Source organism: Mycteria americana, chromosome 2, assembly GCF_035582795.1.
Source record: "Mycteria americana isolate JAX WOST 10 ecotype Jacksonville Zoo and Gardens chromosome 2, USCA_MyAme_1.0, whole genome shotgun sequence".
In the NCBI taxonomy this organism is placed as follows: domain Eukaryota; kingdom Metazoa; phylum Chordata; class Aves; order Ciconiiformes; family Ciconiidae; genus Mycteria; species Mycteria americana.
Window position 1 is genome coordinate 121,440,101 of NC_134366.1, and position 27,438 is coordinate 121,467,538.

A 27,438-nucleotide genomic window follows, 5' to 3' on the forward strand; every position below is an offset into this window, starting at 1 on the left:
TTTCAAGTAATAGAATGCATATATTAAAATTAAACAGTACTGTTGATAATTATGAAGACTAGATTTTTCGGGGTTTTTTTGTGTCCTCGGATTTTAACAGAACTCTGGAAGCAGAATTTAGATCTATACTGGGAAAAAGCTAATTATCAACATATACTATGAAGTAATCGCAATAAACAGTGTTGATAAAAAATGTGAGCACATATTCAATTATTTGATGAAGATGGCTTTTTTCTTTTTTTTTTTTTAATGCACAAGATTTAAAGCATCTAAATTCCAAGGGATTTATTTCTTATAACATATTCAATAAAACTTCCATATAGTTGATGAAATTTACCTGGAGTGGGTGACTGAAACAAATGGGGTGACAGACTAACCAAGTGAAATGACCCAGACCTCATTTTGAGAAATGACCACAAATACAAACTCCTTTTCCTGAACAGACACAGATGGTCAGTCTCCTGACACTGATTAACAACTGAGATCTGACTGTCCTGTCCTGTTTCATTTTGCAGTAAAAAATATATACTTTTTGATGAAAGAAGCACACACGGTCTTCACAGTTGAAGAATGGTAGTTATTTGTTCGCTTTATGGATACTGAAATGGTTGTAACACATGATGAAAATTAAAATATTAATGTCAATCATCTGTTTTTTACTATGACTATATCCATATTTCTGAGAGACTCTTTGGAAATGTTCCAGACAGTCCTTGTTCTCAGGTTACCAGCTAGTGGTAACTAATAAAAAGGGAATGGAATCACAGAGTAAAAGAGCTGGTCAGGCCCAGAGCACAGAGCAGGAAATCCGTGCTGCACTGACTGTGAAAGAACGAAACAGGCAACCAATTTTAGTTGCCACCAGAGATTCTTTGTTAACTTGTTCTCTTAAGAACAACCCTGCAGTACAATTTCTTATATTTCTGGAGAGGAAAAAAACCCAAGAATATTCAGCCCCAAGAGCTTAATGTTTAATCAGTACAGTTCTACATTTTTATGCTGAATCATTATTTCAATTCCAGCAAACTCGTAAGCTGAAACAGAAAGTACCCAGTGTCAGGACTTCCTCAGAGACTCTTGCCTGCTAAAATGTGTCCCATTAAACCTAAATAAAATAGGTCAGAAAAAGGTCTAGTAAGTTTCACATCAAGATTTTTGTCATTTTAGTGGATCCGAAATTTCATCATGTGCCTCAGACTCCTGTGTTCGATTATACGTAGAGGGACTAGGAAAGTACTGAAGAACTTGCATGTAACACTAACAGCAAAACTGAAAATGTTTATCTTTAAAAACATAGTCCCATGCTTCATGGCAACATTCACGCAATGGAATTTGTTGAATGGAAGGTAATTTTGTCAGAGCCAATAATAAAGATTTCATTCACTGTTTAATGCATCAAGACCTACAGACAGTATGCACAATTACAACTAATGCAGCATTAAACTTAGCAATTTTTCTAAGTTTGTAATGTATTAAATATGTAGCTATGCAATATATTTGCTTTAAAAACATCAAGAATAATTGAAACATACCTCTTTTCTGTAATGGTTGGCAGCATCCAAGTTATCTATAATGATAGTGTCACCCAAGAGCATCCCAAACACTGAAAAATGTAATTTTTTGAACCATGAAATTTCTCTGCAACAAAATAACTTGAGTTTTGAAAAATCAATTCTGAGGCATCATTATTACAGCTTTTCAGATAAGTGCAAGGGAAATAGCACGTGCATGATCTTTTTTCAATGAAATTTTATTCTGAGATTGAGATAAATATGCAATCGTCTGTTTCCATCAAAGAATTCATAAAGAAAAAAATTTAGTATGTTTAATTGCCTTATGGCATAATTGACTGTATTTTCCACCAAAGTATGCTCTTGATATGTTACATTTACATTTATGAAGAGACACATAATAAAATCCCAAGTTTCAGGAAATTATATAAATGATCATTTTTTTAAGTCCTCCTTGAATTGTGTTCTCAGTTTCTTAATATTCAATGGGTTATCAAAGAAAAAAAAACATTCAGAGGCTGATGATCCAACTGACTTTAAGACTTTTCTTCTGCTAATAAAAGACTGTTCTATACAAAGTCTAACTTGATGTAGCCTTGCATGAGATATGTCAAGCAATGTGGTTTTTAAATTCCCCCAAGGGACATGAAGAAGAATTTATAGTTAAAGTCTCTGACAATATCTAACTTTCTGAAAAAAAAAAAAAAAAAAAAAACTGGACTAAAAATTGGTTTTTATTAACAGTAGAAAGGAATATTTTAATACTGGGAAGTTGTGAAGTAAAATGAAAAACTTATTGAACTAGTTACAGATTCCAACTCTCCATATAAAGGAGTAGGTCTACTTAATTTAAGAAAAAGAGTGTAGGAAAAAGTAGGTACTGCTGCGTTGTTAGAAAGAGCAAGAGGATGATGGTTCCCTAAACGGAAATCTACATAAAAACTGAAAGCTTATTCTTACTGTAACTATTTAAGCATAACATATATAGTCATGTACAGTTCAGTCTGAGTGTACATAAATCTATGCATTACACATTTTTGAGAGGAATAGGACAGGAAAAACAGCCTAACAAAAGAAGTAACTTCTGCAATATGAAAATATAAAACTGATATCACTATTGTCAGTTTCTGGTTACGTGAGCTCAGGAATAAGATAATGCTGCAGTCATTTAAAAAAGAAAAGAACTCTAGTATATACAGTAGAGAAAATAATAAGACAACAAGCAGAAGACAGTGGTCGTTACTGAAATTTTCACAACCGTTGTTTGCAATACTTAATGCTAATATCATCCTCTTTTTACCAGCAGACCTCACAAGGAATGTACACTGGTATTTGCAAATGTCTCAATGAAGATTACTGAATGGATTATAATTTGTGATGTTTCTGTATTTCATTTATTAAAATGAAAGAAGTTATGAAGAATTTCTTTAATATAATTTACCTGTTTGACAATGCTCTACATTATCTGGAAATGTTAACAGATCTCTGGCAAATACAGGATTTCCAATAGGTCTGAAGAAGATTTTTCCGCCTCTTAAGTGAGGTAAGGGCCTAATTAAAGAAAGGAGAGAGTGAGGGAGAAGAAAAGAAGAGAAAAAAGTAATTTGTCCTTATTTCATTATTGCTTCTGACAATCTAGTCAGAAATCTCAAACTGAATTGAATGCATCTTAACACTTCCACATTAGGTACTAAATGATTCCAACATTATCTGAAATGCCAGTTATATTAAAGATGCTTTGGTGAAACACTAATTTGTAATGAGACATATATCCAACAAATTCATATGACTAATTTTACAGACAAGTTTTAATACACTATTTTATAAAAACTGAGATTTTGGACCTTATAAACACATTTCCACATCAGATCTTTTCTAAAAGGCATTCTTTATGATATTAGCAGTCATCTTCATAAGCAAATTGTTTTCAGGCACAGAATTATTATATTTTCCTTTATCTTCCAGGAAACCAAACCAGCAGAATGAATTTCTATTACTACAAATGATTTTAGGGAATGTACTCTGGAACTGGATTTTTAAAAAAGTCAGAATTTGATTTGAAGCACTAAGAATTATTTTTAAAAGTTCCTGCTCTATAAGACATGTAGAAGTGAAGAAAAAAATGGTAGATTGTCTTCTCTTTTTAATAGAAACACCCTATTAAATAAAGAACAATGCACAGCGGTTAAAGATATAAAGCTAAGATTTCAGCTAACAGTTCAAGTGACATTACTGTTGCTATAATTATGAAGCCAGAAATTTTATACTTTGAATCTTTAATAGGAGTAAAGTTTAAAAAACAAATTAAACAAAAAAGTTGAAGCACCATGTAATAAAAATGCAGAAGTTTCATTGTTTTTTCCTCTACCTGTTCCAATCAGGGAGTGTCTTCTTGTAAATAGAATCAAGGGGTAACACTTGTTGTCGACCTTGAGTTTCATCAAAAATAGAACGAGCGGCTTCAGTAGTCAGTGTGACTACACAGTCCATGTCGCTTGCCAAATGCCAAGAGATAACTTTCGCTGCTTCGTTATCCTCAATCTGAGCTAAATGTGCAATCTGTACCACAGAAGTTAGAACAGTCAAAATAGAAGCTAAGACCACCTCCCCTTTTCATACTAATCACAATCATCCTGCAACTTCAATCAGACATTTAATTCCCCTGTTGATAGCTCTGTTAGAAGAGCTGGTCATCTGATGGGTTGAGAATGCTATCTTCTTTTTAATACTCCTCAAAAATTACTTGCATATTTGGGTTTGCTAATTTTTCATCACTACCACTTCCTGGAATCAACAAAAGTCACTTGAAGGCTGAGAGAAAACTCACCTTGCCTAAAATATCCTGGTTGCCTTTTGGATAGTTTGGGAGGGTACAAGTTCGCCTTGGCTGTTTCATTACTCCTTCTTGATCCAACATCTTTTGTTTTATAAGAGAATCCACATACTGAAGCTGAGAATTAAAACTTAAAGTTAGCAAGCATACATCATTGGGCCGACCTGCAGAAGCAGTTACTTTACCTGCTGTCAATCAAGTTCCTAACAAAAAACATTCAATAATCTGAAACAGACTCTTAACATATAGAGGACCACTGCATATAATTTCAGAGGAGAGCAAAAGGAGGCACACTGCAATTTTGACTATAAAACTTTTTTATTACTCCTTTTTTTTTTTTTTTAAGACTTCAGGGAGCTTTTCACAAAGAGCTACCAGAGCTTGATTAGAGCCAAAACTGAAGAAAGTTTAAATCAGCAGGAAGAGACAACCACAAATGTACAAAAATAAACCATTTTAGAAGGGGACTATGTCCAGGCCTGAAAAATTTAGCCAGCAGGGGGAACTTGGGTATCATGATTGCAGAATGTGTATAATTTAATTCTACTGATTTGCAATTAATGACTGTAACACTTGTTTTTATTTGATCTAAAGACAACTGATTATTTACTTTTTTTCCCTAATGTTAGTAGTTTGAAAACTTTCTTTAAAAAAATTTCTTTAAAATATAATTGGATCTTTATGGGAAATTAGCAATGGGTACATTGCCCTGAATCTTTCAAACTTACTTTTACATCACCTTTGGCAGTAACATATGAAATTCTCAAATTCTCTGAAAAGAAGTGTTTTCCTTTGGTCTACTTATGCCAGAATACATCCAGTGTATATTGATCAGCCTGCAAAAACCCATTATGAAAACTAGAAGTACCAGTAACACAACTGGTAGCCTTAGCAGAAAAGCAAAAACAAGATCAAGATACAAAAGAGAAGTTTTTCTTATTTCTCTAGCAGTTTCTTTAAGAGATAGTCACATTAGCAGAACAGTAAAAAAAAATTTAAGTTTGGCACTGATCCACAAATTTTCCTCATGGTTTAAATTTTCAGGGTTTCGGTAACAGGTGCTTGTGTATATACCAATGTGATTCAATAATGTTATATAATGATATCAATTTCATATTAAGATTAGATTTATTTTTAAGATGTTACAGAGTTTACTAAGAAATAAGCCATACTGTGTTTGTCTGTGGTAATTCAATTTGGTGTTTTTTAAGTTCATTCTTCAGGTGAGTTTCTCTTGTTTCAGCTTCTTTGACCTGACCTGAAACCAATAAAATCAACAGAGAGTAAGGAAATATTAGAAAGCAATGGAACACTTCTTAAAGAATTTCTTATAACTTTTCAGAATTATGCCACCCACAGCTGATCCTATCTACTTCTTAATTTCAGCACAGAATATCAGGATTTGTCCACAAAGATCTTGTTATTTGTTCAGCTTCTAAGCAATTTCAGCAGCTGCCATCTCCTTCAGCTTCAGGAAGCAATGGGGCCAGTCCTTAGATCAGTCTGAGAATGTAAGCTCTTTTTACTTTTCATCCTCAATTATCTTTCCAAATGGTTCTCCAACAGGCGAAATGGCAAGAGGGAAGGGAATAGTGGTAGCTAGCACTACCCTCTTTTGTCTCTTATATGGGACACCGCTTTCTGGACACTATTTCCTCAACTCTCATATCTGAACTGAAGCAATTTTGAAAACAAATTAGTAAACAGGTGAGTTGCTTTCCACTCTCCCTATTCAAGTAGGTTTATATTTGGAAATGTTATTTAAGCATAATGTTGTGCTCTAACTTACTCTCTAGAGATGTGCAAAAATCCGCAAATATGAAACAAATCTTTTTGCCTTTCACACTGGAATTCAGGAATTTGCATCCATAATGGAAACACGCAGTAAGCAAGTAACAGAAACATAGCCCTGTACTAAAAGTAGAAGAAACAGCAGCATCTTCTAATTCCAGCATGCTTTATTTAAATTTAGTGATTACTTAAAATAAAAATTCAAAATGCATCTATTAAAACAAACCTTCTTATCAACAGACAGAATGATTCAAACAAAAAAATAATGCAAAGAAAACATTTCCTTCATCTCTCCCATTCTCATAAACCACTGCCCTTACACTGCTCTGCTGTTTAACAGACTTTATAAAGGATTACATTTGCTGAAGAACATAGAGATAAACAATTAATAGCTACACAGTACTTCTGAATAATGTACTTAGGGTCAAATGTGGGGGGAAAAAGTAACATTTTGAAAATGTAAGACTAACTTTTCGAAAGAGGATTATCTATAGTTCATTCCCTAAAATTGTTTTTAGGCAACTGTTGAATTTCCATGCAGATGGATGAGCATTCACACATCCACTGCAAAGACAGGAGTGCAAGGCAGTCATGGAAAAAAATAATCGGACCACCAATGTCAATGTTTTATTCCTCCTTTTGACAGTTCTGACATAAGGCATTCTACCGCAAATTCAGACCCTTTATAGGTAGGTCCATCCAAATAACTAGATTCTTCCTTGCTAATGCAAAGATATATTCTCTTCTGCTCCCCTCCACTTACTGTATCTCATGACTTCAATACTGATTTTTCTCCCCCTCTCTATATTCTCAAAATTATTAAAGGAAAAAAGAAGTTTAATTCCCAGGAAATTTATTTATACATTTGATTGAACTTACATTTGATTTCAGTTACAAGCTGATTAGTAGTATCAAACCAATTTCTGTAAACACCTATGGACTGAGATAACTGGTCTCTCTCCCTTGTAAGTGTTGCCATCTGTTGCTGCTTCTTGAAATCTACAGAAATAAATACATGTATTTTTAGAAGAAAATACAGTAACATACTTAGTTGGTTTAAACATCAGCAAAAATCTGTTAAGCTACTACACAGTTCTGAAGAAGTATTATGGACCTAAAAATAGTTGGTTCTAAGGAAAATCAAGCATTTTAGAGTAATTGAAACATACCATTGTAAAACATAAATGACAGACGGTATGGTTCCAAAGGTTTTTTCAAAGCTGGCAGATCTGGCTCAAATACAAGAATATATTCAGTGCTATCTCTTCCAGGACTGTTTTCAGCCAGCACTAGATTCTAATAAAACAAACAAAAGAACATACATAAGTTTATGTTCACACTTGAGGTAACACACAAAATAAAGTAAACATTCTTCAAATACTAAATCTTGTAAGTTACCTAACACGATGTCTATACAATATTACTACAGTTTTAAGTATTGGCTTGAATTCCTAATAAAGAGAAGTAAAATACAAAGATATAGCAGTAACTATTTTATTATTTAAGAATTAAGATTGTCATTTTACCTGTTTAAAGAGTCTTATTATTTTTGGCTATATATTTTATTTAAGAGACATACGCTCAGAAAAAATATTCTCTGCACTGTCCCATAAGCAAGATTTCCTTGGATGTACTTCATTCAGCATGTGAACAAATGCAAACGGAAAATTAAAAAGAAAGACCCAATGCATAAACACAGAGAAGGAAAAAGAAACTATTCCCAGTGCTGAGTTAAAGTTACTGCTGTTACTATGGAAGTAGACAGCAGGTCCCAAATGAATGAACAATATATATCCAAACACTAACATGAACATCCCATTTCTTATCAATTCCTTATTGAAAAGACAAACTAAATCCTTTGCCTTTCTTTACAAACACAGGAAATATTATAAACCCATAAAGAATGATAAACAGAAATAAAATTAGTATAGGTAATATCTAAATGTGCTGTTACTTTGGGAAAGGTATCATGCATAAAATGAATAAAGCTTATAATAAAACTCATACTGTTTCCACCTTTAACATGTAGAAATTGCTACTCAACTGGCCAAATCAAGAGAGAGATGGTTGCAGCCTAAAAGAAGAGATAGATATATAACCTTCAAAGATAGTCTTCATGGCTTTCAAAAATATTGCAGCTACATATTTAATCAGGAGAAGTCTGTAGTGGAAATATCTTTTCCTTAGAAAATTTATACTAATAAAAATCTGAATATTTTCCTTCATTAAACAAGTTTAGTATTCCTGAATCTCAGTGTTAAGAGTAAACATGTCAGATTATCAGCTTCATTACATTGATTCTAACTGCACACAATTACATTTATAAACAAGACGGAACAATTTCAAGATACTTGAAAAATCACTAGTGTGTCCCCTGCCCTCCCCATTACTAGTCATATGAAAAGTACATTGCATCACAACCAACAAATCCTTTCCACATGACTTTTGTGAGTTGTCTAAAGTCAGAGAACTCAGTATAAACTAGACAACAGTAAACTGCCCAAAGAGGGGAAGAGAGATGGGATTCACTGAAATGGAATTACTCCCTGTGGAAGACTAGGGAACACAAGTTACTGTCAAAAGCCGTAGAATCTCATAAGATCACAGTGATGAGAAAGCAGAAGAATGCAACCCTCCCTGCCCCCTAACAAATCAGGAATATATAAGTAGAAAGAAAAAGCATCTGCTTACAAAAAAAAAAAATCCAAAACAAGCCAAACAAAAAAACCTGAAAACATCCCCCCATCCCCTCCCCCATTACATAGGTTGTTAGCTTAGTCACTGAAGCAAGACTGGAGTATTTAGGTCACAATGGTTCAAGAGCAGTTTACTAGTAGATGGAGATAAAAAAAATAGTTATTTCTGCATCGGTGAGGAGTCTGAGAAATTATACAGTAATTTTATCCAAACTGTCAGAGTCCACTCTATGGGGTTATTATTCCCCTCAACAATATGAAGTTCTAAACATCTGTTCAAATTTCTACCACAGGTGTAAATGCAAGATTTGTGGAGAAAAGCACTATTTTATTAGATCAGAGGTTATAGCTGACCCCTTACCTATACTTTTGCACTTTTTCCCACTCACCTGCCCAAAAAAATGTGTTCACAAACCAATAACTTATTACTCCTGAAACATGGCTGGGGAACAAGAAAAACTCAGAGTGCACCATAAATTAACCAGTATATTAATTTTATCTGATACATCTATTCAGTCCATGCATTTTATTTTTCTAGGTTGTTTTTCACACATATTTTATCACCTTTCCTTACCGATTAGAGTAGACCAGAGTTTGACAGATTTTTCAGTGAAAAGCGTTTGCCCATGTTAACTGGATGTTTCTGTCCTTGACTGTTATCGACAGAGAACTATTTATGCTGTGTCATTAAGTTTCATCTATGTAGTTCTATAAAAGCAGTTGATGTACTGAATAACATATATTATGAAGAAGTTTGTATGTAGGATCTGTAGATTTTAGTGATTCTACTGTGGTGGATTTTATTGTGGTGATTTCCAAGATGTGTTGGGAGATTTTGTATTTGTTGCTAAGGCAGTGCCTGCCTCCACCTGGCACACACTGATGCTGGTCCGCTGGGAAGCTGCTTCCAATGAACAAGCTAGAAAAGGTGGCTGAGAAAATTTCTTTAAAAAGTAGGATTCCCCTTCAGTACTACTGATATTCTACTACAGTACCTTCTAGCTGTTTGAAGATTTCCACAGACTTCAGGCTAGTAAAACACGTGACAACCAGAGGAACCAAATGAAGTAGGAGTATACTTTGCTCTGCAATTCTTATAAGACACTTCAGCAACTTTAAAAACAAACAAAAAAAATCTATATATACCTATTTCACCACATGAATAGTCCTACTGACTGAAGTTCTCCGTAGGCTTTTAAGAGAGATATTGTGACCATTCCACTCAGAACAAATGTGTGGCTCTACATTCAGCTGGGTTTTTTTGGTGTGTTTTGAACAGTTTCTGGTTTTGTGCATGTGCACGTTTTAACTTGTGTCTTTTATATTATACTTTGTAACAACTGTTACAAATGGAACTCATAGGTTTTAAAAATTCAATTTGTATTTGTTGAAGAAAAAGTGACTACGATGACGTGACTACAAAACACAGTACTTTCAGAGGTATGCATGATGCTACAGCCAGGGATTCAAACTGAAATAAGGCAAGCATTTTTAACAGTCACGGGCACTAACGACTGAAATAAAGTGTAAAGAGAAGTGGTACTTTTATCTTTTACTTCTTCAAATGAGGATAGGATGCTTTTCTGCAAAGTATATATAAGCCCAGTTAGCATGACAAAATGTAAAGAGAACCTGGTAAAATTTAATTACATATATAAGAAGAGGTCAGACTAAATGATCTTAAGATATTACAGTCAGATAGTATTATAAATAAAAATGTAAAATACCGCTAATATTAATGGTTTAACTACAAATTGGTGAAGTGTTATTTACATGTGAAATTCAAATGAGGAAAAGACTTATCCTGGATCCCCCTGTATTGTCCCAGTGCCTAACTGAACGTACTTGCAAATTTCCCTCGCTTGGCAAGGATAAACTGTTTAAAGAATGTCCTTCCTTCAGGTTTTCTGAAAATCAGCAACCAAACAGAGAAGAAATAATTTATCTACTTATCTGTAAGGGAAGGCTACAATATATGCTAACCCTCCACAAAACATGATGAGGTGTAAGATCAACTTTGAAACTGTAGGAAAATAGGCCTTATTAGATCCATTGCTCATGGAGCTAACTGTGTATTTCAGTCACACTTACAATTTCAGCTGATCCTCTGTCAAGTGGAAACTCAACTGTACTGACTTTCCCCTGAAATTGTGGGATCTCTATATCCTCTTCATTGGGGCTCTTAATTTTTGCTATTATTCTGCCAACTAGATCAATTCCAGTGCGGTTGTTGTATTCATCCTATAAGTAAAAAAGACAAAAAAAGTTAGTTCAGAACATGAACATGAACTAAGCAATCCATTTATATACTTGGGTTTGTGTGGCATTGGGTTTGTGTGGCAAGATGGTGGCAGTGGGGGGCTGCAGGGGCAGCCTCTGTGAGGAGAGGCTGGGGCTGCCCCGTGCTGGACACAGCCAGTGCCAGCCGGCTCCAACCGACCCCCTGCAGGGCACAGCTGAGCCCCCTCAGCCAAAATAGTGGTTCCTCTGGGAAAATATGTTTAAGAAAGGGCAAAAATGCACAGGCAGAGGAGAAGGGAAAAAAAAATAAAAAGAAAAACAGCAGAGGGAACACCAAGGTGAGAGAAGAAGGAGGGGGGGAGGTGCTCCAGAGCAGACTCCCCTGCAGCCCGTGGGGAGACCATGGTGGAGCAGCTATTTCCCTGCAGCCCATGAAGGGCCCCACGCTAGAGCAGGTGGATATTTCCTGAAGGACTGCAGCCTGTGGAGAGGGCTCATGCTGGAGCAGTTCATGAAGGACTAGGAGGGACCCACACTAGAGCAGGGAAACTGTGAGGAGGAAGGAGCAGCAGAGAGGAGCTGTTATAGACTGACTGTGACCCCATTCCCCATCCCCTGCACCACTCAGGGAGAGGTAGAGGAGTGTGGAGCAAAGCTGAGCCTGGGAAGGGGTGCGGCAGAAGGTGTTGCTTTACTTTTTTTGTCTTTGTTTCTCACTGCTCAAATCTGTTTTAAGTGGCAATAAATTAAATTAATTTTCCACAAGTCAAGTCTGTTTTGCCCATGGCAGTAACTGGTAAGTGATCTCCCTGTATCCTTGTGAACATTCAAAGTTCAGGAAACCTTATTTTTTGTAATACAAGATTCCTAAGAGAAACTGTCTCCTGGAAGAAAAATCATGGAGAGAAACATTTGCTGTATATGTAAGTGTTTGCCCACTAGAAGCTGTTCTTGAAACATTTTTTTTCCTGTAGTAACAAGAAATGGGTTTCAATTGACATGCCTGACAGCAAGGATTGCATGTTTTAGTTTTGGTCATCTGTATGTATATAAAACCAGATGCACCTGTCATATACTGGAAATCATTAATTTACATCTTTTTTGTGAAGTTAATCTGCAAAGACATAGCAGCAATGCCTTACAGCAAAATTCAACATATTTTTAGCAGTCTTATATATTTCACTAATTATGATTTTGTATTAAAGTATAGTTACCATTACATGGAGGTATAAATCCTTGACCAGTGTACGGCTAGCAAGAGTTCGAACATTGGAAACTGCTGGAGTAGCTGGTAAAGAATCAGGTAACAAGCGTACAGGTTCATTAGGTACAACTTCAACTATAATCTAGCAGAAAAAGGAGGAAGAATAAAATAAAACAAAATAAAATAAAGACTGATATAATTCACTGCAATTCACCTGCACACATGGGTTGCTCAAAAAATACTGAAACAAATGCATGTGAAATTTATTGAGAATCTTGAAATAAATTAGCATGACCATAAAACAGTTCTACTAGGTTGCAAATTATGCAGCTCTGTTGTTCCACAAAATTTCTGCTTAGTTATAAAAGCTAATGAAAACATATTTTGATAATCAACAGTTTGAAATCAGTAACTATCAAAAATAAAAATATAATTTTTTGCAAAGCTTGCAAATGAAAGTATTTGCATTCTGAATCTACAAAGTATCATAGTATTTCTCCCAGATGATTCTGTATTACAACTTCTTGGCTACATGTAATTAATTATAGATTCAAACCTGGTCACTGCTGAGCACATTTGTCTTATCCATTGCAAAGGTAAACTGGATACTGTAAGTGCCCACTCTCTCTGGAACCACTTTATCCCTAAAATCAAAAACAAAAACCAAGCAAAAGTGAGTCAAAATTGTATGTAGGTATGCAAGCAATTCAAATTCTGAGTAGTTCTCCAAGCTAGTTAGAGAGTCCTGTTAAGGCATGACGTATGTTAGTGCTCCTCCATAACACTCCTCCTTCAGCAAGGACGCCATGAAAGTTTCTCAAGAGCGAGAATAAGGCTTTTGGAGGCTTGGATGAGGAAAGTCTCTCCCAAGAGTTTGTCTCTACTAGCTGACAGGAAGTTTGTCGTGGCCCTATTCAGAAATCTGCAAGTCTACCTCATTTCACTTTCCATTCAATGAATTTTCATAAACTACTGAAACAGAGCATAGAGATGTTTAGATCTGCAACAGCAACAAATGCTCTCCAAATTTAATCATTTGGCTTGAATTTACATAAAATCTGAGTGCGCAATTCCTTCTCTTACTCAGAAAGTGTACAAAGTTGGGTAACTTGGACCAGTGGCCAAGGTTGAATATAGTGAGAGAGAAAAGAGTTTTCATTCTACCTTACAGCATTCCAGAGTGCAAACTACTGGCAAAGAACCCCTAGCATCAAAATATGAAGGGAAGACAGACGCCTGCACTTCTGCTGCTATAAACAGAACTTCACTTAGCAAGGAAGGCCACACAGCATCCAGAAGACTGCAGCAGTGTTTAACAAGGGACAGCAGTGACTTACGAATGCTTAGAAATTTTTGAGGAGATGCAAACAGTCTCTAACCAAGATTCAGATGTTTCTCTGAGAGGATGACTTGTGGCACGCTTGAATTGGTTAATAAGATTTTTGTTTTCAACATACAGCATTTTATCAGTTTTGACAATAACATTAAGCAATTTTTTTCCTGTTATTTGGTTTGGGAAGGAGTAAGATGCAAGATGCCCTGGAATGCTTAACTTGTAAAAAACAAAATCCCAATGCTTTACCTATTTCTAGAACGGGCCATGACTTTTCCTTTTTGTATTTCATATAGAGAAGGAACAATTCTACCTTCTTTTCTGCATTTTATCTAGTTTAAGATTGAAAGTAGCATCTGCCTTGTCAGGATGCATTAAAAAACTGAGTCGTAAATAATCTGCTAATGCTCTCGTGGCTGAACACCATCTAACCAGACACATGCTTTAGAAAAAGAAGAAATTGCAGAATTGTTATGAAAGTTGTAAGACTGCGTAACAGCATCCATGTTATTCATTGGCGTTAAATAGACGAAAACCATCTGTGACTGTGCCAAGGACAGGAAAACTTGAGAGAAACCAGGTGGTAGACACTGATGCCACAGACACTGGCAGCAATGAGTAATACATACTTTCCTACAAGGGCTGCTAATGGGCAGTCTCTACCTACTGTCTGTTCTTTCAAATTTTTCAAAAAGGTTGGGAGTTTTAATTTGTGGACAACTAGTAAACTACAGGTACTGGTGTCAAGATTTTCATGATTCCATATTCAACTCTATATAGGTTAGTTTATATCACACTGACCACCACAGTACTTTTCACAGGAGAATATTTATTAGCATGACTACACATTGGCACATTCATTCTAGTTTTCTTTTCCTGGAGGTACAAATACATGATACAGAGTGCCTTGTTTTGATAATACTTTAGGGAGTTCTTATGTTTTAACTACACCTGTAACTAAGAGCTTGTCAGAAAGACCAAGGTCACAGAAACGCACCTCATACTTGGTGCAAGTCTGCAGTGATCCTTGGTTTCTGGACAAGTTCATTCCATAACCTTGGACTAGCCACACAGAAAGCTCTGCTCTGTTAAAAGCAAAACTGCACCCTTATTTGGAAGTCTACTTTTGCTATAGCTGCCAAACTAAGCCTTAGAAGGCTTTGGAACCTCAAGTGCCTTCAAAGTAAAGACAGATCTTGGTAATGATATGAAAAGCCATGCTTAAATAGCTTTTTGAATTAGTTATAATCTCTTAAATGAAAAAGCCTTCATATACAAATACATTACGTTCCTGGACACCATCTGAGAAGCTAAAAAGACTGAATAAACAAAGGTCATATCAACTGCTTTCCCAGATGGAACAGTTTCTTGGCTGGATATGACAGAGGGAATTACAGATGGAGGTACATTTCCATTGCATACACAAGCTGGGTCAGGACCCTGGATTTGAGCCTTGGCTAACTTGCTCCCCAGGAAAAAAAGCACTGAAGACTTAATGCTACATCAAGGTCTTGAAAGCACATAGGTTCCCAGGGATTACAAACTGGATGCCTGGCTTCCTGAACTCTGTTCTGCACCTTGAAAGGGAGGAAAGCCACAACTGAGAGGCAAGTTAGGAAACTTCCTATCACCTCTTAAAGTGCTGCCACTCTGCTGCTCCTGGAATCTTGACATAGCTGAGCTGCAGCAGCCTCTGTTCCTCTGATGCAGGAACCAGGATCAGCTGTGAAACAGTGGTATCTGCTGCATTAAGGTGATCCTAAAGTCTGCTTTCTAAAAGCAGAAGGAAAGTCTGTTCCTAGGAGGCAAGAGCCTGAATCAACAGTGAGTACCACAACTATTCAACTGATCCCCTAGCATGCTTGCCAGGAATCGATGTAGAAAGAATGTGGCAGTCAGGCACCAGCTTATGATGAACTCTAGTTCTGCTGCCTGTCATCTAAGACACCATATCTGAATAAGTAACCCAAGGAAAGACCATGAAACTGACAGGGCCAAGGCCATGGTTCAGGATTAACACACAGCTACAGAAGGTATTAAATCACAGTTAAGTCCACTTTGTCCAGCCTGCAGTTCTACAGCAGTTGAACACAACATTGAAAAGAATTAAGGAATGTTACTAGACAAGTGACAAGCAGATGATGTAGTCCCTTCATTGCTAGCATTTCTCATCATGTATTCTAACATATTACCTTAGTTTCCTTTCTTCTCTACTCTCAAATTAAACAAATGTCAAATGTATCTAGGGAAGAATTCAATCATCATGTTCATTGCATCTTGCTAATATCTTTTACTATTTCATAGCACTGTATCATACTAATTCTGTAACAGATTGTTATTTTCAAAACCTGAAACTCATTTCTATTTCAAACTATGTATTTTGTACAGTAAGTTGCATCAGTAATTATAAAATAAATGCTCTGATACCTGAAGTAAAAGAAGCCATCTTCCTTGTCATCCTTCACTTTACTACAGCTAAATGTTGTAACCTGAAAAGAAAGATGCAAAAATTTAATGCAATGCACTGAAAGTTGAAGTACCTTACTTGTAATATGCTGTCAAGTCTTAATGATTTGCAGTACTGATAGCATACAGTAATTCAGTAAGATCACCTATAAATTAGATGCTAGTTTCATATTCTTAATTCTCGGAGTCTTTTCTTTGCAAATTTCAGGGTGGCAACTTTTAATACTCTCCCTGCTATTAGTTAGCTTCTGCAGAGCCGTAGCATTTTTGTCCTTGCTATAGTCTTGACATTTGAACAGTCTAACAACTTGAACAGGACAGATATTGATAAACAAATATGATTGATATGTAATACTTATTATTTAAAATCTAGAACAGGATATTGATCTAAGTTAAATGAAGGGAAGTTTCTACTGCAAATATGTTTGTCCGATGCTGGCATTTTGATACCCATTTTGAAAACACATTTTGATGACTTACATCAATTGGTATCCTAGTTCCGCTGGTCTGTGCTTCCCACATTTTCATAGAAATCCGTGCTGGATTAATATTTTTAATAATGTTGTCATCTTCAGAAAGAACACTAACCATAAAATCTGTAAAATGAAAGACAATATTTTTTCAAGATTGTGTTTATTCAGAATTAAGAAGACCAAACTCCATGAATTTCTGTGTCTCCCTCATACCTAGAGGAAAAACATGCATTCCAAACAGAACCCCAATAACAAAAAAATTTAAAACCACATATGGAAAACCTTCTCTCCCTAGCCCTGCAATTAGACCAGGTAACAATCCTTAGAAAAAACCCACCTACTTTATCCAATGCCTGCTTTAAAAAACACCCTCAAATTTCAAGTCTGCCTTTCCCAGATTATCATTCTTCTCAAAACAGCAACCCAGGTTTCTTCTTGCTCTCAGGAAAGAACAATCATTAGCTAGTTAAGTAGCTGATTCCTTCCTTCAAGGACAGGAAATCCAGATCTCCCTCTTCCTTCACAAGTGCTTTAGCCATTGAACTACTGGATAGAAAAGTGCAGTAGTCTGAAAGAGATTGTACCAACAGCACTACCATTTTCCCCATCTATTAGCCACACTGTAACAAAAAGAAGGACTCGGGCTATGAATCTGAAGCTGAGTTTGGTTACTTCTTACAGACTAGTATCACATACTTAAATCTGTTAGGAGTAGGATACAGGGACACGTTTCACTCCTCCATTTGCTGTTGACTGGTTCTGTAGTCAAAATACTCGCCATTTTATATCCTGATCTGAAAAATTTAGCCTTTCCTATATATGCCACAGAAAGTTTAGTGGTCTGAAGGAAACAAAATCCAAACTAGAATAAAGCTACCTTTCTTCTAGCTGAAAATGTGAACTAAGCACTTTGATGCTATGGTTACAGGTGGATTTCATGCATGTAATTGAAGCTGCACTGCTCATGTAGAACTGAATTTTGGACTTTAAGGCAGGACTGTGCTTTGATGTATACGAAAAATTCAGGCATGACTTCCTCCAAGATTACAGTGCCTGCCCTCAGGTGTACCTGAGTTCACCAGTAAATCCAATAATTAGGATGTTAATTAAATATGAGGCTGTTAATAAGGAATTTAATATCCAATTTAATATCAAATTTTAGTGTCATATATACTATGTTACCTCCTGAAGAAGCTGTTTAATTCTCTTCCTTTCTCAAAACGTGGTTGATTATACTACACACTACATTTGAAAAAGGTCTCTTTGGCAGGAGGGTTGGAGCTAGATGATCTTTAAAGGTCCCTTCTGACCCAAACCACTCTGTCATTCTATGATTCTATAGTATACTTCCTCTAGGCAAAACTAAAATACCTTGTGAACTTAGTCAAGTTCTTAACTCTGTATGGAGTATTTTAAAGAACAAAAACCTCTTTCCACAAAAATGTTGGCTCATCAAGTTATGACAATAAATTATTATCCTTGAGTATGAACCTTTTTTGGTCAAGAAACAAGCCCCCACACCACAGACCTCATATTGTGGGAGGTATTCTGCTTTTCAACTCCTAGTACTACAAATAAATCCCATGTTCTAAATTTTGAATAGATGTTGCAGTTATTTTATACAGGCTTGGGATACAACAAATAGATTTGTATGAAGCAACAAACAGATTTGTCTGATTTTTTTGTCACCTTTGAGAGATGTTTATCATTTGGGAACCTGGACTTATTTACAAAGGAGTACAGAGAATAGGTGGGAAAAATTCAGATGCTTGCACTGAAATCACACTGTGAACAGCAACAGAACTGAAAACACTCGTTAGATAGACAACTTTTTTGGTTTTAGTCCACCTAAAGGCATGGGAAAGACTGAAGTATAGAAAGGAGACTGTCCTGTAACAGCTTACTTTAAGAGCCTTTGGTTAAGGAACTTGCCAAAAGCTCTCTAAGAAACCAAGTACTCTGTATCAGCAGGATCACTCACATTCACACAGTTGTCCACTCCTTCAAACACATTTGCAAGGCACCACTTTTCCTGTACAAAAGTCACGTAGCTCCCAACCTGCTCCCATTCCTACATTTACCAATGTACCAAATTAATCATATTCTTTATATTCCTTCCAACAACTGCCCAGTACTGAAAACATATCTACTCATCAAAAGTTTCCCTGACCTCTCCTGAAACTTTTTGAAAACTGCATCAGATTTGCCACCTTAATTTACTCCTTTCAAATAAAGACCAAATTAAATAGGATTAGCATATCAGAGTTAGTAACTTAGCAATTTCATGCCTAAATTAATTTATAATTCTTAAGTGAATACCATCCAGTATAGGAAATTTGTTTGTATTTAATTCATCAAATAGGTCTAAATCTACTGAAGATTCAAATGTGATTTTCAAAATTTTTGTTTTTTAAACCAAGGATCGGATCAAATAGGAAAAAAAAGATTAGTTTGGAAACTACTTTACTCTCCTTTGCAGGTACCACTGACAAAATACAGCAGGCTTCCCAAGACACAAATATTTTTTTTTTTTTAATTTCAATAAATTGTTACTGAAGTCTTTTTTTGCCTTCCTTAATATAGTATTACATTTAAAGTGACAGAATCTCCTTGCTTTCTATTTAACTTATTTAGAAAGAACTTCAGCTTTCTGAATAATATCTTTGTACCATGGTTTCATAGCGCAAATGATGTTACTGCAAAACAAAGACAAAAATTTTCTGGAAGGGCGGCTAGTAGATTTCTGTATTTCACTGGCAAATTCAAGAACCATATCTCCCGTGGTTATCATAAAGAAGACTTATTTCCTGAATTAATGGAATTAGTTAGTATAGGTCTCTTATTCATGCCAAAGTTTCCCTATAGGAAAAAGCAGAGGTTTCAAATTCTGTTTTGCTTTTAGCAAAAGATGTTTCCTCATGGTCATAACTTGCTCTTCTTTATCTGTTTTCCTTATTGTGAATATTACTGGGATATAAAACATGAGACTTTTTTTTTTCTTTTATGACTCAACAGCCTTAGTTAGAAAGCAAAGATCATCCTTTTGTGAGCAAATACAGCAAGAGGGAAGAAAATTTTGTACTGCCCTGGCGTACTTCTGATCACTTTTTGGTTCCTCTTGGCTCACAGTTGGCTTATAATTTCATAGCTACCTCCTTTGTTACTATTCCACAGAAAATGCGATGAGGCAAAACATGCATGAACTAGCTCAGATTCTCTTTTGGGAAGATTAAAAACTGAAATATGGTATTTCACTAAGGACAGAGAAGAGATTCTGTAGTTTTACCATTTATAGACAGATAATGCCAATAATTTGGAACAAATAAATAAGAGGTCTTCTGAAATGCTTTCCAAAGATGATGTACATATCTTTTCTCTCCAAGTGTTACAGAGGCATCTCAGATACAGCTGTTACAAAGAACTGAGATGAAACAGACCAAAAAAAAAGGTAAGAAAATACATGAGGAGAATCATCAAAATAGTTTTTCACAGGTTTACAAAGCTCTTGAGTGATTGGTTTCCACCAAAGAATCCCTATACTTACCAGGGAAGGTACTTCCTGCTGGAAAAGAAGCATTTTTGTCATATTTAACATTCAAGCAGACAGGTTTCTCAGGATCAGGCAGGACATTTAATGTGATTATAGGACAATCTAATGTGGTCTTGTTGTATGAAGCTTTAAGCTGTAAAGTGTGCTCTCCCCTGAAATATACAGAAATCATAAAAACTGTTATAAAATATGTCTTCTGAAAAGACAATTTTCAACAGACTTCAACTCTGAATCATGTACATGAAAGCATGATAAAAAAATCTGAAAGTTATCAGTAGTAAAGGGAAGAAAAAAATGGAAGTGTTAATGCAAAGTTAGACAAGTAAAATCATAAGTTTAAGATACTCTTAAGATATTAGCTTCTTACATTTTTTTAATATTCATTAGCTTGATCATGTTTCATTGCCTGTAAGACATTAGCTGCAGAAGACAGTAAGGTGGAAAACAAGCACAGCTAATTAAAATGCTGTCTAAGGAGCATTCTGCTTTGACAGTTTCCAAAGAGTGAATCAGTGTACAACTCGCATTTAGCAAAGTGCATTGCAAGTATATAATGACTTCATTGCTATAACTCATTTTTTTACAGTATTAAAAACTTGAAATTTAAGTTTTTAAACAGAACTGGGAATATGATATTTAACTGCAGAGGCTGTACTCCCCAGGCAGTTTTGATTATGCTATAACACATAGGATGTTACCAGTGAGCACACCTGTTTCTGACCTCCAGTAACATATTGATAACTAATATTCATCATCCTTCTACCAAGATGCAGGCATTATAAATACACTGAGCACCATCAATAGCATTTAAAATAGATTTTCTCCCAAATGCAAAATAATATTATGGGTCAAATCCTGCAGAAATGAATGCAAAAATATTAACTGCCATGAAATACTTCAGAAGTTTAAGAACAAGCACTTATTGCTAGCTTTTAAGCTACCTAAAGCCATCCTAGTCTTGCAAGAAAAGCTCAGCGATACAGGGAGTGGGTAGCAGAACTGTGAACATGAGGGGGATATAGAAATAATGAATTTGAAAAGTCAGATGGGACATGTGGGTGTAAGGGGAGCCAGGGTGACTGACATGAAGAAGCAGGAGCCACAGGACATACATCTGCAGGAAATGAGACTTCATTAGTTCTACTGCAAATAAGAAAAAAATGAATAAATATATATATCTCTCTCTCAAATTCTTTTGGACACTTCACCTAATCCTTTAAAACAATGGCCAGCACACAGAGGAAGTGGGGTTTCAACACTCCTAAAATGTGTTCCTACTTTGAAAGCATAGTGTCTGGATCTGGTCACCCAAAGCCTGTACATTTCAAACATTTTAAGTGGTTTATGACACCATCTGCACTAGGTACAGGTTGACAATTATAAGCTGTGTTTTACCACGACCAGAAAAAACAGGATTCAGAAAATTAGAGCAGCAGCTTCTCAGAAGACCAAAAGAAGCAGCTATTGAATTTTATTTAGTTAAGCACTTAATTTCTTAAAGCTCACTATCTGGCCTTCCACCGGCATATAAATAATAAATGTTTGACCTTAGCTCTAGATTAATTCTTGGTAGGTACTTTATGAAATGCGCAGCTTAAATACATCTAGCAAGCGACATTTCAGAATTCAGATTTTTTCCATATAGTTTTCACTACTTACCTAGGTGCATGAATACTAATAACTCCCAGGTTAGCCCTACCATTTTCATCTGTTTTATGTTGCTGGTTTGAAGGAACAATCTGTCAAAAAAAATATTTTTTATTCTTTCAATGACACAGAAGAGTATCAAGTCTTAGAATAAAATGTATATCTCATTTGCCTGCATACTGTCTTTCCATTTGAGCAATAGCTTCTTTGTATTTTTGCACTCTAAATTAGGGAAAGATACACTGTTATGAATACAATATTAAGAAGTCTCAGAATTTTCTCTGCCAGTTCTTGAAGACAATCACTTTATCTGAACTAGGATATTTTTGTTCATTGATATGTTCAAATATTTTGTTAATGTTATTTCTTTAATTGCTGCTGATGCTATCATGTCATTCATAGCACATGTTAATCTGAGTATACTTTCAGATTCTAAAACCTTCTACAAACTATTTATTCCCTTTTACAGTGTTTCTCCAGTCTGTACAGATTGCCAGGTAGCAAAAATTAAAGAATTATACAACTCGAGTAAAAACAACTAAAACATCTGTGTGTCTCTTCCCCTTCCCCCACTGTAGTCCCACTGCCAAAAATATAAGACTGCTAGACAACCTAGAGAAAAGTGTTATGACAAGTGATGAAGTACACTACCTTATTTATAAAAACTTAATGACAAACAAGAACTAATCTCTATACCGTAAGAAATGGCATTTAATCAAACGCTAATAATGATAGATAACTTCTTGTCAGTGTTGTCTTAGGATAATAACATAAATGCCTTATACACCTCCTATTTACCTAGCACATTAATTAGGTCTGATTCTAAGTCCTTTGAAGTCAATATAAATTCTACTATTGACTTAAAGGAATTCTCGCTGAATCCCATTGTTAGAAAATAACTCCCCTTTAACTCACTGGTGTTCTTCAAGGTGTGTTTTCTACATGCACCCTGTCTTTGCTGCACTTCCCCCACACTGAAAGTGAAGCCTTACGATTGGCAGTACCATTAAGTCATACTTGCCTTTACACGTTAAATGGCAGAGAAGCTATCGCTTCACTTTCCTCATCAACCACAATTTTTTGAAACTATGGACTCCAGTGTAGCAAATAAAGAATGCCTATCCTCTCACAGAAACAGGTGTGAACCTTAAAGAATACTAATACACTCTTAAAGTAAGCAGAAGCTATTTCTTCTGCAAATGTGTGTGCATGCTACCTTAGCCTTACCTAAGAAATACCTTGTCAATGTATCAAAAGAACCTCAAATACTAGCTTTAAAGTTTGGAGGACAGCAAAGCAAGCCACGGATACATTCCAAGTTCTTCTGTAACAAATACCTCTCTAACGAGGGAAATCAATGTTTTCATTGATGATATAATGCAACAATGTGGTGCAAAGGTTTGTCATTATCTGAATAGTGTTTGGCATTAAATTGCTTTCCCTTTGCTACTTCAGCACGGATTTCAGGATATTAAATGTCTAGTGTCCACTTACACAAACCCAGTATTTTTTGAATACTTCAAGTGGGCAGTCTTCTTCCAAAATTATTTTCTTTCCCAAATCTCATGTCAGTAAGTTAAAAGAATAAAACTACGTTAGGAAAAAAAATTGTGAAAGTTGATTCATAATGGATCAGCTATGGGAGCATGAATTTATCCTACCATGTCACTAGAGAAAGGCAATGGCAAAAAATGTGTGCTTAATGGTTCAAATGGAAGGCAGCATTGTAAAGATATACTAAGAAATACTAAGAAAATTGCCAGACATTTCCTCTTCAGAGACTATATTCAACTCAACAAAATAAGTCCGTATTTGAAACTACTGTACATCACCAGAATGGAAAGTTTTAATTTTTACAGAAACCAGTGCTTTGTGCATTTCCACTACTGAGCTGCACATAAGAGTTCAGAGTGTTTCTGTTCAGCCATACTCATTTAGTTTTGGATCTGTAAGACAGAGAATGGAGTACAGGAAATGCATGCTGCAACTGCAGAATATTAGGCTTAGGAGACTTAGAGGACAGGATGTGAAATATAGACAGATGGCTTATATGACAATTTCAGTTCCCAGAAGCTTCTCATTTCCTTTGGGAGACTGTGCATACAACGTATTTGAAATGCCAAGGGAAGACAGTTCTCTGAAGAGGTCCTCCAAGTTACTCATGCATACTGATCTGATACCTGTTTAGCAAAGAGCAGTTGGTTGCTCTGCTAATGTATGAAAGTAACTCTTAGAAATTATACCGGTGTTAAGCTCTGGGAGAGCACACTGCCATAAACACATTATAACAATGATCCACCTTGGCTTTCAGAACACTTTCTCCTGGACACATCCCACTTGGATAAAGAGCATGCAGACTTTCTAAGACATGCTGGTGGTCTTCCCTGGAGGAAGGCATAATATCTGAAAAGACACATGCATGCCACCATATCTCTTTGATCAGGCAGCACAACCACACACTGTTACTGTCAAAGTTGTACGTTCCCTCAAGAACAACTAGAAGCTCCGAGGAGCTGCAGCTGCCATCATAAAGACAGTAGTTGGGGCAAACAAACAAACAAAAAAAATGCCAAACTATGACGCAGGCAAGAGATTCAAAAGAGCCAGAAGAAAAATTTTCAAGATATATAGAAATTTCCTTAAAAAAAAAAAAATCCAATAAAAATAAGTAATAGTAGCACAGTTAAATTGGGGAAAAGGTGAGGCTGTGGCACAGTTCTTGAGGGGTGAGCAAAAGAAAGTTCCTAGCTGCTGTGTGTTCTGAGAGAACTGAGGGACACAAATCCATGGCAAGCAGGAACAGAAAGGGAACAAGACCAGCCCTGCATGAAAAAATGTCATATCCAGAGGTGGACAAATATATCTTGTATTGATAATGTGCACACTCAATTTAAAACTCTCTGCACTGACAGTTAGGAACGTTTGACAGTTTGACTTTCTTTTTTCCAATAACAAGAACCAAAATTTTAATGACTGGAGTATTCTGTCAAACTCCTTTCTTCATACAGACCAATGTGCAGACCATCTGACACTCATACCTTACTCATGGAGAGGACAGTAACCACTTACATTTGGGTTAGATCTGCATCCTCATTGTTTTAATTTGGTTTATACTGCCAATGCTTTTCACAGGGATAATCAGGTAGGGAGCAAACCCTGTTGACTAGCTTTACATACAGACTGTAAGTCATACATTCAGGAACCACAATCAAAGAACCACCAGATAAAAATGATTTGGTTGCCAGTTTGGACCATATCATCATTATTATTATTATTCAGTAAACTACCTCAGATAAAGTGGGGGATGGGGTGGTGTGGTACGCATACAGAATTTAGAAAAAGGTTCAGCAGAAGATACAGAATGTATACTAATTACACTTGGACACTGTACTATAGGAATTTTGTCATATTTGTGATTGTTATAATGAAAGGGAGCTGAGCAATCTGTCCTGGGAACTGTTTACATTACTCATTGACACTACTATTATATGAGATGAATTATTCTTTTCTGCCCTTACAATATTTTATTCACTTTTCCAAAAAATGTCTTGAAAATGAAGAAGATAATGTAGACATGACAACAGAAATTTGCGTTAAACAAAAGTACACATAATAAGGCCTATGCTTACCTTTAAGTTGTTACCCTTTGTAAGGCTGATTTTGACATTAGGTTCAGGAGATGGATTTCCCCACTGATCACACAGCTGTACAATAAGGGGCTTCTGCAATTCTCTACCATTAATCACAGCAACAGGCTGGAGGAGATACAAATGCGTTACACTTTCTGTTCTAGGTATATCAGACATTCATAGCAGGTCAGGAATCTCCACAGCAATAGTGTCTGCCTTTTCCATAGTATTTGTCTCCCATAACAGCTAGACCATGACAGATTTGTAAAACTCCAGAAAGGTATTTCTAGAGTTTTCCCATTTACATTCTCTTGTCATTATAAAATGCACTACTTGAATTGAATTGCATGTGTTACTCATGTTGATGTGACTAAAAGGAAGGACATGCTTCTGAAGAGGCTTATCAAACAGTTTCCTTGTTGTAGAAAGAGCAAATGGCCTAAAACTTTTATCTTCTTATATGCTTTGACAGCTTTCTAGAGAGTAAATATAGCGATGATACTCCCTGAACCTTTTGTTTCACTTTTTTCTTCAATAACTTCCTTCTCCATTTTCCCAACACGCCAATCTTTATTCCTGTTCTCTACTCAGATCCAATTTTCTTTTACCTGCTTCTACTCTCCTATTTTGCTTTCTGCTGCAACTTCAGCACTATCACTTGAATAGCCAAAGTAAACATTAAAAAATAAAAAACCTTCCAGCAAATATATGGATGGTACCAAAAATCTCCATCCTTTTCATCTGATATAAGTACTGTACTCCCTTCCCCACTTTCTGACTGTAAACAATTTGGGACTGCCTTCCTACATCCTAAACATCAAAAAACCCCAATAACAGATAAAGGAGAGATAAGCTGCCAGCTGTTACTACCGTTAAGGACAATATCTTTGGCAAACAGCAGTGGAAGATGGGTGTTAGGATCCAGCCCACAGTAAAATCGCTACACCAAAGAAAAGAAAAATACATCTGTAGAAGGGCAAATGGGACAGAATAAATGGTTGAAGAGATATTAAGGAATACAGTGTTGTAAACACACACATGAGTTAGATTATTCCAAAATAAGTTTACTTTTAAAAAAACTAATCTAGTTAGCTATTGTATGAAAAATGCTTCACATCTACAGTCTATATAATCAGACAGATTGCAAAATACTTAATTTTGCTTGTGTTATGTTATCCTGTATAGAATAAAAAAAAGTCTCTAGAGCTGTCATATTCTGACAAATTTTAGAAGTATCAATACTAAGAAATCAGGGTTTTCAGCTTTGCATCCTGTACTCCAAAAAGCTCTGGAAATAAAAGACCTGCTGACTAGTGACCCCGCTGTTTTTTTCCAAACAAAAACTGTTGAACTTACCTTTTCTAACTCTGGCCAATCCACAAACTGCAATTTAGCAGGGGATCCTGCAGTTAAATTTACTCTGAGAAAGTCAGAAAATTCACGCCAAGCGAAGCACAATTCTTTGCTTCCAAGTAAACAAGGTTTAAACCGAATACCTTTTACTCTCATTGTTAGAGTACTTTCCTATTGATAAATAAAAAGAAGATTTTATCAAGAACAAATAAAGGGAAGTATAATTTATTCATTTTTTTCAATATGCTATTTTAATATTTATGCCTGCTAGACACTATTTGCTGTTTTTACTGTGAGACAGTGGACTAAAAATTAAACAAGTTCTATTCCTTTTGCTAAATTTAAATGGACTTCTTCTGTAAGAAGTGATCAATTTCAGACTCAAGCATTTCTCAGGAACCTGTTTTTCAATGTATAAGAGTTATGTACAACTTAGTTATATCCAACATACTTCAAATGCATTTTAAATTAAACTATGGCAGACAGTATCAGTAGTCTGTTCTAGAAGGTTCTTCAAAAGATCATAAAATCAACTATACCACCATAAACAAATGCAGAAGAAAAGACTAAAAACAAGTTAGAAGAAAGTATATAGAACAACGGACTAGAAACAAAGCACATCTGACTCAAGCATGAAGTGAAGTGGCCCCCACATTGTATAGCTGCAGCAGTGACAAGGTTTTTAAACAGATGTTGCTGTATTATATGATC

General features: G+C 35.7%; 1 protein-coding gene across 1 annotated transcript in view; it reads right to left on the reverse strand.

Annotated features, from left to right (window-relative positions):
• SMCHD1 (structural maintenance of chromosomes flexible hinge domain containing 1) overlaps positions 1–27,438 on the reverse strand; it is a 94,009-nt gene that overhangs the window by 5,783 nt on the left and 60,788 nt on the right. Inside the window, exons 29-44 of the mRNA XM_075494435.1 lie at positions 26,731–26,898; positions 25,375–25,500; positions 21,758–21,837; positions 20,093–20,250; positions 16,556–16,671; positions 16,037–16,098; positions 12,833–12,920; positions 12,287–12,418; positions 10,923–11,072; positions 7,305–7,431; positions 7,015–7,134; positions 5,517–5,602; positions 4,339–4,461; positions 3,880–4,070; positions 2,953–3,062; positions 1,533–1,603 (exon numbers count right to left, since the gene is read on the reverse strand). Coding sequence (XP_075350550.1) covers positions 1,533–1,603; positions 2,953–3,062; positions 3,880–4,070; positions 4,339–4,461; positions 5,517–5,602; positions 7,015–7,134; positions 7,305–7,431; positions 10,923–11,072; positions 12,287–12,418; positions 12,833–12,920; positions 16,037–16,098; positions 16,556–16,671; positions 20,093–20,250; positions 21,758–21,837; positions 25,375–25,500; positions 26,731–26,898 — 1,908 coding nt within the window. The remainder of the gene's footprint in view (positions 1–1,532; positions 1,604–2,952; positions 3,063–3,879; positions 4,071–4,338; positions 4,462–5,516; positions 5,603–7,014; positions 7,135–7,304; positions 7,432–10,922; positions 11,073–12,286; positions 12,419–12,832; positions 12,921–16,036; positions 16,099–16,555; positions 16,672–20,092; positions 20,251–21,757; positions 21,838–25,374; positions 25,501–26,730; positions 26,899–27,438) is intronic.